Genomic DNA, 12,438 nt, shown 5'->3' with positions numbered 1-12,438 from the left:
AAAGAAAAAAAAAACAATGAAAATACGGGAGCGAGAGATATGATAAATATCGATGGAGGTTGTGATTAGCGACAGGTAATCGCGACTCTCTCGAGATCACTGCGGGCTTACATCACTTGCGCCGGTGTTGTTCACGGTCACAAATATAGCCAAGCTTGATCCACGAATGTGTGCGTCTCGCTTCGAACGTGATTATGTAGATGCGCTTTCATCGCGTACGTGTTCTCTTAAAGTATTTTAGGCGAGAGCAGAAGTAGAGATGGGACTAAGCATCGCGCGAAATAGATTTCGAGCCTACTAATAGAGTAGTTTAATAACGCCTTGCGATTACTTCGAAATACAAACGCAAAACAGAAGCTAAATAAAAAAAAAAAAATAATAATAATAATAATAACTTGTGATCACATTCTGACGTCGACTCCGGTTCAAAGATTATTGATTGTGATTCATAAATTTCAGGACTCGAGTATTCAACAAGAACACAAGTCTTAGTTCAAGAATGCATGATGAGAGAATTCAGATCGTATATAGATGATGAAATCCAAGATCTGTTAGAGAGATGAAAGATCATTTTTAATGTACGCACTTATGAATCGGAATTCATTCCGGATTTTACAATTTCTGAATTTATACTTGCAAAGTAAAATAATCGAGTTGTTTTTGATTTTTAAAATGAGTACCTGAGTTGATTGACATGAATCTTTGAATTTTTTTTTTTTTCTCTTTCAAAATCGGAATTATATGGAATTTTATTAGGTTTACAACAGTAAACGATTTCGACAGAGAACAAACGGGAGATCGTTGCCATGTAATTAATAATAATTCGATAAGAAAAGAGTTCAAATTTATTTAGAATTCTATTTGATTTTAAAATATTGCTTTTATTTCTTTCAGATATTCATAAAAAATTGACGAGTTTATCTTATATAGATTCTATTTAGAAATTTTGTCAATGTCCATTTCATACTAAATTGAATCGAAGTCGGTAATTGATTGTATTTTCTTGGGATTTTTTGCGTAGCTTCTAAACGTTCCGTCATTTCGCTTGTTGTTAAGATCTCATATGAAACTTTTCGCTTATTGTTATATTTCTTTAATACAAAAAAATTTTCTATATTTTGAGCTAATTAATCGCGCGATTTGTTCGAGTCTTCGTCTGACGATGAGCCTTGATCATCGGACCAACACAACGTCAGGATGGCCGAGCGGTCTAAGGCGCTGCGTTCAGGTCGCAGTCCACTTCTGTGGGCGTGGGTTCGAATCCCACTTCTGACAAATCCTTTTGTCTCAAGAAATAAAACAATAATTTTTGAATATGGTATACATGTATTTAAAAAATTTTACAAAAGAATAATATAAGTATTATGCAATATATTATTATATATATCACTTTATGTTTGGAACCGACCGATGCTAGCAAGTAAAGGAACAAATCTATTTTTCTCTTCCAAGAACTATTCTATAAATCTTCCTTAATCGTTTGTAACAATGATAACAGCCAGAATAAGAGCGAGTAATTTTCGACATCAAAGCTTAACTGTCACCAAATGTCATTTGCCAAATGGTCAGGTGTAAGTTCATTAATTCAGATTAAAAGACTCGCTCTCATTCAAGACATAAGTGACTCTTGAAGTCAATATATGACCTGTGTCCTACAATAAAAGGAATAATTAAAATCTCTAAAATGTAAAATCTCTCATAAATATTTGACATATTATATGGGAAAATATATATTTATTATTATGTGTAGCCTGTGTGTGTCATATATAACAAAAATTGTTTCTGTTTAACGAAAAATTATTTCCCATACTAATAGAACAAATTTCACACAATCTTTAAACTTTAAACTATACAAATATATATATTATATAAATGTAAGATACATCTCTGTTTTTAACTGGAGCTAATATAAATATATTGTATATGTTCTATAAATATGTATATAAATATGTTCTATAAAAGGTTTTTAAACGCGCTATTACATTATACTACGTATATGTGATATTATTGGCGCATGCGCGGCCTACATCAGAGGAAGAATTGACAGTTGGTGTCACTAAGCACCCTAGGCTCTAGGCACTCATCGTCAACATGGCGGATAGCGACTTACTCGTTACAATCTCGGGCGCGGCGCTTTCGCTGCTATTCTTCGAGAATGTCCGCAGTGTCGGCAATCAGGTAAATTCGATCGTGTCGTAACTTTTTAATAATTGTACATGATCTTCTGCCGATGAAAATTCCATCGCTGAAAAAATTAGACGCGCTTTTATTCTCTTATAACCTCTACACTCGGCGAAAATGACGTTTTGTAATCTTATAGATGGGCTTTCTTCTCGGGGAAGCGCTCGAATTTGTCGTTAAGACCTACACCGACTCCGACAATCAAGTGGAGACCGTCAAGATTCATATTAGTTAGTATAATTGCCTCGACGCTTTATGTCTACTTGTAAACAACAAACCGATGAGAAGTCAAGTGCAGAAAGTGCAAATCGAATTTATTTTAGAGAGATGCAAAAAGTGCAGTTAAATAGGACAGATGATAAATGTTTTAAAATATTCTCAGATTTCGATGAAAATATGTACTTGCTCGAATTTTTTTTATATATAAAATGAGATTTGTAAAATTGAAAAATTATTCTTTGGTATTGTAAAGAGAATAATGAATCGTTAAAAAGTTAAGTTTTTAAGGTTAGAAAATCTAGAATCTACAGACTGAATAAACGAGCGGTTTTATATAATGTATAATCGACATATTCTGAGGTCATCTGGTTAAATTTACTTGAACGTATTTATCAAAATTGCTAAAATTTTCGTGTAATTATATCATAAACTCTGATATCGTAGAAATTTTGAATTTTATTAATGCAATATATTGTGCATTAAAATTGAAATATAAAAGATTAATATAGATCTCTGCAAAGTGCTTGTATATTTGTTTAAAACAATTATCATGTAAGTTAAACAAGGGATTATAAATTAAAATAATCATATATATTGGAATAATAATGGCAATAACAGTAATAATAATAATATTGGCATTCATTGGTAATAATTAAGGTATGAAAGTTTGTCAAGTTTTAGGCCCTGCGCACAATAGAGAAAATATTAGGAGTAGGAATAAAATATTAAATATCAGGAGGAGCAATTTGGAATTATTTTATTTCAAACAAGGAAACGAAATGGATTAATTATTTCTAATTTTTATTTTTTTATTTCATTATGCGTTAATCCATTCCATTTCCATGTTTGAAGTAAAATAATTTTAAATTGCTCCTTCTGATATTTAATATTTTATTCCTATTCCTAATATTTCCTCTATTATGCGCAAGGCTTTACATTAAATTTTTTTAGATAGACAATGCCATGTTTATTTTATAATCTGTATTGTTAGAAAGAACTGACTCATCTAAGAATTAATCTAAGAATCTAAGAATTAATTTGAATAGAACTTAGTTAAACCTAACAAACTTTCATGTCTTAATTATGACTATTATTATTATTATTATTATTATTATTATTATTATTATTATTATTATTATTATTCTTTTTATATTATTACTCTTTTTATATTATTACTTTATAATTTGTATTATTAAGCAATATTTATCACTTTCAGATGTGGAGGCTATTGTAACATGTTCTTTTCCTGATGTTATGCATGATACCACTCATATCAACAAGGAGAAATTGAAGAATTTTGTGCATGATAAGAGCAAACAAGTAATTGGTTGGTTCCGCTTTCGCAGAAATACAACCAACCTGACTCTTACTTATATGGATAAGCTTCTGCACAAACAGTTTGCCTCACACTTCTCTGGTGGAAATGGCTGTAAGGAAGATTTCTTTCTTACTTGCCTTCTGAGTGCCTCTACTTCTGAAACATCTGGTACTCACAAGTTTCGCCATGTATTCCTCAGGCGTAATAAGCGAGGGTAAGTATCATGTCAAGATTTGGGAATTAATCTTCTTTCACTTATAAGTCAATTCTTTGCGATTTAAATCTTTTTATTTTGAATTATTGCTGATATAAAATCAATTACTTTTATTCATAGTAAATAAATATCTTCAAAGACTATAATTATGAGAACTTTTACATAAATTTGTGTGTGCTCAAATATATCATTATTTGGTTTTAGAATAAATTGATTATATTATTGATGAATAAATTGATACATTTCTGCATGATACTTTTTCTTTTTTGGTTGGTGTAATACTATATTTAATGTATTTATATTACTATATTTATCTTATATTTATATTATATTATATTTATATTATATTTATATATTATATTTATATTTATATTATTATATTACTATATTTTAATGTATTTATATTTATATAAAATATGAAATACCTAACTAAATTGGTATTTTTAATAAGCATGTTCATATATTTAAAAAAAAAAAAAAAAAAAGTGATGGAAGCTTTTTTATTGTTGTCTTACAATTTGTTTTATTATTCATTATTATAGAATATTTGAACCGATATCTTTAAAAATAAACAATCTGGGAGATGATGCATCCAGACATGATGGCTCGGATTATAAACCGACACCTGTTAGAAAGTCTACACGCACACCTGATGGCTTTACTGAACTAATAGAATCATTGAAGTGAGTAAACATTTATCAATGTAATAATTATTACATTATTGCATTTAATAATATACTTTGTCTCAAACTGTAAGAAATTATTTTTATAATCTCAATCTATTGATCTATCAATTAAATTATGTATGTATGTAAATATATGTGTTTTCATAGTTTGAAATCTGGAGTTAAATATTGAAACATTTATTAATTAATTAATATTATATCTAATATATTAATATTACATCTAATATATTCTTTTAATGGTTTTTTCTAAATATGGAATATATATTGTGAATTGTTTATCTTATATATTTGATAACATTAAATATATATAGTTTTAATCACAAAGTCTTTGATTTTAAACTCAATGTTATACATGCATATTTCTTTCTTTTCTGTTTCTACAAATTTATTGTTACTTAAAAAATCGTGAATGTTTTATAATAATAGAAGCTTATTTTCAAAAAAGAATTTTGTTACTTTAATATGAATATAATATATAATATTTGATTATCAGAAAATATATACTTCATATAAGAATGTTGCATTAAATTAAATAAAAATTTAACTTTAACATTAAAATATACAACAATTAAACGTATCAATTAGCTATTAGTTAGGTATATATTCTTTATAGTTTGGATGTAGCGAGGACAGGTGGATTAGACTCCGCTATGCTAATTCAGAGGGCTGCTGAACAACATTTGATGTCATTGATCCCGAAAGTGTGTGAATCCGATCTGGAGGTAGCCGAATTGGAGAGGCAAGTGCGCGAATTGAAAACCAAAGTCACAGTACAACAATCGGCCAAAACATCAAAAATCAATGGCGAAAACTGCAATAGAATTTCCAAGACAAGCAGGGAGAATTGCCTTTTGGAAAAAATTGATTCTTTGGCGAAAAATGAGATGAGAATCGGCGATGACGCGCGTCTCCAAAGAGAAGACATTCCGTCTTGCGTATGTTATCTTGAAAACTTGTTTATATATTAAATAATATAATATACGACATATTTCAGATAAACCACACTTCTTTTAATTTATTACAGATTCTCTTTGAAAATTTTTATATTAATTTCTTCTTATCGAGTAAATTTTATGCAAACTCATTATCTTCTTCACAATTTTTAATAATTTTTGTTGTTAAACATTTCAGTGTAATTAAGTCTTAAATTAGGTTCTAAGATTGCGAATGATAAATATTTAGATTAAAGAATTAGAAACATTAAACACACACACACACACATGTATGTATGTATGTATTATTCTCTAATTAGACTACCAATAATCGAACTCCCTGCCGCAATACCGCCGCCTGCATTGCTAAAAGCGCAGAAAAATCTCGCCGATTGGGACGCAACACTCCACAAGAAACACAAAACTCCTTCACCAATAGCAGGCGCACCATTCCGGAAATTGCCACTGAATCTATTTGTCAAGAAGGCAGTGAGATAAGCCTAGGTAGAGGCAGGGGTACCGGTCGGGGCAGTCACGAATTCACGCCGGGCATGAAGAAACTACGTCGTACTCAAGTCACACCTCACATGCATTCTTCTCGCGAAAGAAGCACCACACCAGAACAGGATTTCTCTGACATAGAATGCCCTGCTACTGTCAAGTCTCCCGTTCTCAGGTGAGGGGCTAGGGGGAAAAAAAAAACCTTTTTTAAATTTTAATTTAAAAAAAAATCATATAATAAAAAAATAATTAAAGTAAAATCAAAAGAATAATATGTTTCTTTTTATTTAATTAAGTTGACTATGAATTATTGATTTATAAAATAAGATCCCTATGAGAAAATTAATTATTTTACCAACAAAGATATCTCTTTAAATTTTAAATAAATAAAATATAAATAATAAAATTTTATTGATATAACAGATAATTGTTTATTTCAATAATACTTAATTATACCTCATAGGTCCTACAACCAGGTAACAAAAAAGACAAATCTGGACAAGTGCAATTCATCAGTGGCATCAATGGATATTTGAGTGAAGAAATTAAACTCTAGAGAAATATACTGTTTTAACTTTTCTCTAACTTTAGACATTCAAAAATTTGAGAAAGATTTGAAAGAACCTGAAAAAATAAAAAAAAATAAAATTCTAATGTCATACAAAACATATGATTGAAGGAATTCGGAAAAAATTTGAGGGAATCTAAAAAAGAAAAAAAAAAAGAGAAGTCTCGTAGTTAAAAGGGATCAAAAGACATCTCTGAAGACATTGCTGTCCTTGATCTTTGAGAGGAGAATATGTTTATCGTAAGAGGTTAAAAACAATTTTTGTATCAATTATTCTATTTATAGGTGCCTTAAATTCTGCAAACAAATTCGAGAAATCTTGATTAAGGCTTCAACAAAAGATTAATTATATGTTTTGTTTCTTATTTCATGTTTATCACTTAATTCAGTTTGTTTATTGTGCCATTTAGTTTTTATACAAAGTAAATATATTTTGCTATAAAATAACATGTAAAGTTTTTAGTTAACACACTGAAAATACTTTGTAAATAAAAATAAATTGCGAAATGATGGTTATTGTATTTTGTATTTTATAAAATAATTAATAATTTAATTTTAATAATTTATATAATTAATATCAGTTAACTATATCTAGCTGCACCATATATATCTAACTAGAATTGAGAATATTAATAAAGGTAAATGAAATTTTTTTTAAGTGAATTAATGGGTCTGTTCTTTGCAACTGAACTGGCTGCACTGGTTCAGAGTTTATCTTTTTCTCTCCCCATTGGAAGGAGAAGGATGAGCTCTGAACTGGTGCAGCCAGTTCAGCTGTAAAGAACAGACGTAATGTGTGTGTGTAAAGTTTTCGTTAATTTATGACTTTTTATACTGATTAATGCTCCTGATTCCTCACTTAAAACAGAACAAAAAAATTTACATTATTTTTCGTTTCTAGCATCATAATTTAATATAGTCACAGTGAAGAAATAGAAATCTTATAATACAAAAATAAGAAATTTAAACACAATATGTATTATATTATAGTAATAGTATATCAATTGAAATGCATTTTTATTTCATTTTGTTAGAAATTTTACGAAAGTATATTAAGCATTAAAATATATAATATATAAATATAAAATATATAATAAAAAAATAATGAAAATTAGAAAAGAAAATGTAAGAATATAACATAAGTATTACAAATTCAAATACTTCAAAAAAGATCTATAGAATGACATGGTGCCAATCAAAAATTTTTATTTGAGGAATGCAATTTTAGAATATATCTGTAAAATTGCTCGGTACCCCGGTGACTTCCCAGATAGTAGCTGCCAGTCTTCGGGAATGTTCCAGAACACAAGTCGAGGTGGTCAATCCTAAATGCACGCAATATAGTTCGTAAATCCGAACTTTGCTCGGTGAAAGTTTGGGAAAACATGTCTCGGTTAGTTTTCTATGCAGAAAAAGAATGATTTAGAATATTTAGATATTTGTGACTCTTTCATGGTACTATATTATGTTATAACATTTTATCAGTGTTTATATTTTAGAAAACGATTTCTTCATTAATAACAAAGTTTGTGTTATGTGTAAAATATAATTAAAAAAAAAAAAAAAATATATATATATATATATAAAATATATTATGTATTTTTTAAGTATTCTTTCTGTATATTGATAGTAAATAGAAAAAAATTGACATTTTGATTAATATATATTTATTAATAGAACAATCTATTTCTCTTTTTTTATTGTCATATTTTGTAATATGCATATTAAAAATAAAAAAATTTAAAGTTTTTGTACACTTGATAATTATTCTATTAGCACAAAATGCAATAAGAGATATATTTTTAATGCCAGATTTAAGCAATTATAGCATTATTATAAATTATGTAGAACAAAGAACTCTGTTATGACGAAAGAGAAATATTTAATTCAAAAGAGTAACTAAAAATATTACCTGTAATAGTCTCCACAAAGTATACCCGGCATTGGAAAATTTTTCATTATATAATTGAGATAGACTTTACATTTCGGCGGTGAACAGCCCTGAAAAAATTTGAAAAAATATGTACTTACGTACATAATGTAATTTATATATATAAATAAATAGATAGAACTTTTCACATACAGAATTATCTTCAAACCATAGAAAGTAGGAATAATTGAATGTGGTATCTTTCCACATAACTGATAAATGACCTTCTTGTAAATGCATTCTACTTTGCTCGACCATGTTCCAAATCTAAAAAGAAAAAAAATAGACTTCTATATATAAATATTTTATTCATATTTATATCAGGATTTCTAAATCACTGCACAAGTCTTATTCGGCATAGTCCAGGCTCGTACAGAAATCTTGTATTTATATTATGCTATTTCCTGTGCTTTGTTTTTCAGCAAATAGATGATAGTAGATTTTAACTTTTTTAAATATCTCTGTAATCAATGTTATCTAATCTACTGATTTAATTAAATTTCAAATCTAAAATTAATTTAATTGATTTCATATTAAGATTGATAATTTTCAGGTATTTTACGCTTTATACATATATAAGTAGTCAATAGGACTTACTTTTTTCATTGTGAGAGCAAGTGTCTCCGTACTCGTGAAATCTAATGTGGGTGCAACAAGTCTATGGGTTGTCCTGTCGATGTAGATGAAGTGTACTAGACCCGGAAACTCTTCAAGATACTTATTGATAGTTAGGGAAGTTCTTGAAAAATGTGTAGCATTAAGGAGATATATTAAATAAAAAATGTTTGTATATTATCGGGTTTTATATTAAATATTTTCAAATAATTTCTGAAAGAAAAAAATGTATGTAATTGAAAAATTTTAATAACTTTTTTGTCATTTTTTTAAAAATAAGAAGCCATTTTTATATATTTTTAATTTGATTTTGATTGAATGTAAAAAATTTAAAGATAAAAAAGAAAATTAAATATATATATATATATATATATTATTATTATTATTTTTAAGTAGTCATATTATTATTTAATAGTTATTTTATTATTTTTGTTTTTCAGACATGTCAGAAGAAGTTTATTTTGTAAATTTCATAAAATATTGATGAATTAAAATTTTTTTGGCATTTTATAAATAATGATTCAACAAACTTTGCTATTCAATAAACATTTTTTAGACAAAAGGAACACAATTATAATCAGGTTACTCAAATTTTTTAGAAAAGGATATGATCCTAATGTGAAGTTCTTCAGGGCTTTAACTTTCAGAAAATCGCTGAAATCATTTAGCTTCTGTCTTACAAGTCTACCAACTGTTGTCAGAACATCGACTCCTTGTTTTAGAAAATTCCTATCAAAACAGGTCAAACGTAATAATTCTTTTAGAGTTTCCAGGAAACCGGAAATATTGGCCTCAATCTGTAGAACCACTTCGAGATCTCTGGAGCGCAATAGGTCGCTATACTTTTTTCGAAGGAAGTCCCACTTAGCTTGCAATCTCTTCTGACACATATCGACATCATTACTGACATTAGAACGATTTTTTTTAATTCCTTCCAGCACTTTTCTTATTGCTATATCGAGGTTCTCAAAAGCAGGCTTTAATTCGTCGATGTCTCGTTGAAATTGTAGATTGTTTATCAGATTTAAATAATGGAAGCTGTCACATAATCCTGAAGAAATGGAAAGATTTGTGGCTTCTATGATTGTTATCAAATTGATGGAGTCTGATAACTCGAAGATGTGAACTGCATTAGCTGTGTAATTATGCTGGCAGCCAAGAAGGAGCAATTGACTATAAAGGTCATCATCAGTTAAGGATGAAAGGCCTTCGTTTATGGAAGAGTCTCTGGAACCTCCTGCAATAGATAAAAGATGATTATAATCTATCTAAATTAAGTTTATTTCTTATTCACTTCGAGTTTTTTATTATGTTAAATGAAGAAATATATTTATTAGCAAAAACCAGTAATATGCTGCAAGAACTTACGAAAGAGATCTGTAATATCCTCTGAGGTAGGAGTAGCCAGTTTAGCTCCAAAGTTTAATTTTGTTTCATCGTTTTTGGAAGTACTGCTCTCTGGTAACAGAATATCACTGTCATCATTATTACTTTCACTATCATCATTACCCTCCAATCGATCATGCTTTCGTTTATTATTTATCACCCAGCACAGTAGTATCATCAACAAAATATCCGAAGCGTACAAATCATGAGTGTTCTTGCTGGAATACAGTGACAAAAACTTAGAATCCACTAAGAGTAATACATGTAGATTGCTAAATTCGGCCTGCGAACTCTTCAGCTTGTCACAGGCATCATGCAGCAATTTGAGGACTGAGGAAGCTACTTCCGCATTCACAGACAATTGTTCCACCGCTTCCGTAAGTACACTCTGTTCGCAATTTCTTAAATTAGACCATGCATCTAATAAAGAAGATACCAGACATACTTTCTGCCAATTGGTCTTCAATCTGTAAAGAAGGAAGCAATTAATTAGTTAGGTAATTAGGTAAATATGTTAATTAAAGATTAAATGCAAAAATTGCTGTTATTATAATGCGACTATTATCATAACTATTCTATTAATCATAGTAACCATTTATTATAGCCTGGTTGCAATACACAATGTGAGCTAAGCATTGGGCACTTCTAATTTTAAATATAGTTTATTTGCTAAATTTTCTTCTTGATAAGAAATTATGAAAAGCTACTGTCATTATAATATCTTAATACACTTGCCATTAACTCCTACAATCTCTTATATTCTTTTTAGATTTATGTCATTTATTTTTATTATATACTACTAACTACAACATGTTAACTACATACTAACATTGCAATATCTGGACCACACACATGCCGTACAATGGATACACATACTCCCAGCGTGCGTCTCATGAGCTCTATTTCTTTCATGGCAATATATATGAAGGTATAGCCAATATATTCATCGAATACCATATTGGTTCCATCTTCGAATTTCATAGAGGTATAGGAGTTTCCAAATTGTGAAGCCATTACATACTGAGAGGTAACAATGGGTGAAAATAGCTGCATTATGATATTGGGATTCAGTATGGAATTTTCTAAATCTCTGATATCCTATAAGAAGTATTTATAATTATTTATTAATGAATTACAATCAACAATTTGTTTATTATGTTAGAATTCTATTTTTTTCATATTTAAATATTGCAATAACTTTTTATTAATTTTTCTGTTCTCTTTCGCTTTTTCAAGAATATCTAAAAGAATTTGTATATAACTTTGACAAATGTTCTTCATAAAGTTAATTATCTTTTGTTATCAAATCTTACCTTATCATCATCAAGCAATCCTTGCATCCTTGCCAGCTTCAAGATGTGACTCGCGAATTTTTTATTGCATTTTGCAAACAATACATCGTTCAAGTGATCAAATATTAATATACCTTTCATTTCGTTTACAGTTTCACACGTCTACTCTTGTTTACAATATAACATATGATTGTCAAATCTCTACTACGTAAACAGAGCTATTATTTTCATTGGATTTCCTGTTCTTATTGATTATGCAGATACTATTGTTTATTGATTATTGTTTATTTTACGACTTCTTTCGGCAAGACAGACCATGGAGACTATCAGAGAATACTTCTTGACGAAGGCTGCGGTCGGGAAGACGTTAGAAATGCTTCGAAGCGTTTGATTGACCAATCAGGACAAAAAGAGTAAAGATTTCTTTATTCTGATTAGTTGATGCAATGCTTCGAAGCATCTCTAGCATCTTCTCGACCGCAGCCGAAATCAAGTCTTATTGGTCAGTTGAAAATGAAGCTCTTTGATTGGTTAATCGCGCTGATTACTCTAAGTTACGTTGTGTTCCGATTCCTCACCGGGTGCACGGGTGCACC

The 12,438-nt window shown here is 29.0% G+C and overlaps 2 protein-coding genes and 1 non-coding gene across 8 annotated transcripts; 2 read left to right on the top strand and 1 right to left on the bottom strand.

Moving 5' to 3' along the window:
• The first annotated feature begins 1,191 nt into the window (after window positions 1-1,191).
• Trnal-cag (transfer RNA leucine (anticodon CAG)) lies at window positions 1,192-1,275 on the top strand. Its single transcript has one exon. It is a non-coding gene; the product is annotated as a tRNA-Leu (tRNA).
• An 816-nt stretch (window positions 1,276-2,091) lies between these two features.
• Window positions 2,092-5,758, top strand: LOC138935176 (BRISC complex subunit FAM175B). Its single transcript, XM_070299601.1, has 6 exons — window positions 2,092-2,178; window positions 2,321-2,411; window positions 3,617-3,932; window positions 4,475-4,615; window positions 5,232-5,553; window positions 5,750-5,758. The coding sequence occupies exons 1-6, from the start codon at window positions 2,092-2,094 to the stop codon at window positions 5,756-5,758; spliced, it is 966 nt and encodes a 321-aa protein (XP_070155702.1).
• Window positions 5,737-12,190, bottom strand: Hps1 (Hermansky-Pudlak syndrome 1 protein). Of its 6 annotated transcripts, none has more exons than XM_070298950.1 (9): window positions 11,864-12,190; window positions 11,380-11,648; window positions 10,533-11,017; window positions 9,775-10,401; window positions 9,147-9,286; window positions 8,703-8,816; window positions 8,532-8,620; window positions 7,874-7,944; window positions 5,737-6,234 (listed from the first exon to the last, which is right to left on the bottom strand). In XM_070298950.1, the coding sequence occupies exons 1-9, from the start codon at window positions 11,981-11,983 to the stop codon at window positions 6,134-6,136; spliced, it is 2,016 nt and encodes a 671-aa protein (XP_070155051.1). In that variant the 5' UTR covers window positions 11,984-12,190; the 3' UTR covers window positions 5,737-6,133. The 6 variants fall into 6 exon arrangements, with proteins under 6 accessions (XP_070155051.1, XP_070155054.1, XP_070155056.1 ...); XM_070298953.1 differs by having other exon boundaries at window positions 6,143-6,234; window positions 7,874-8,021; XM_070298955.1 differs by lacking the exon at window positions 5,737-6,234 and adding an exon at window positions 7,009-7,477.
• Between the last annotated feature and the right edge of the window lie 248 nt (window positions 12,191-12,438).

This window comes from Polyergus mexicanus, unplaced genomic scaffold (genome assembly GCF_030449975.1).
Source record: "Polyergus mexicanus isolate NDT 795.1 unplaced genomic scaffold, iyPolMexi1.0 SCAF_7, whole genome shotgun sequence".
Classification (NCBI taxonomy): domain Eukaryota; kingdom Metazoa; phylum Arthropoda; class Insecta; order Hymenoptera; family Formicidae; genus Polyergus; species Polyergus mexicanus.
Note: the sequence above shows the minus strand (reverse complement) of the source record. Positions and strands in the feature narration are given on the sequence as shown.

Coding starts and splice junctions, on each gene's coding strand:
- LOC138935176 (XM_070299601.1), top strand. CDS start 2,092: ATGGCGGATAGCGACTTACTCGTTACAATCTCGGGCGCGGCGCTTTCG. Junction 2,179..2,320: donor TCCGCAGTGTCGGCAATCAG/GTAAATTCGATC, acceptor GTAATCTTATAG/ATGGGCTTTCTTCTCGGGGA. Junction 3,933..4,474: donor CTCAGGCGTAATAAGCGAGG/GTAAGTATCATG, acceptor TCATTATTATAG/AATATTTGAACCGATATCTT.
- Hps1 (XM_070298949.1), bottom strand. CDS start 11,983: ATGAAAGGTATATTAATATTTGATCACTTGAACGATGTATTGTTTGCA. Junction 11,018..11,379: donor TGTGGTCCAGATATTGCAAT/GTTAGTATGTAG, acceptor CCTTCTTTACAG/ATTGAAGACCAATTGGCAGA. Junction 8,022..8,531: donor CTTTGTGGAGACTATTACAG/GTAATATTTTTA, acceptor TTTTCTGCATAG/AAAACTAACCGAGACATGTT.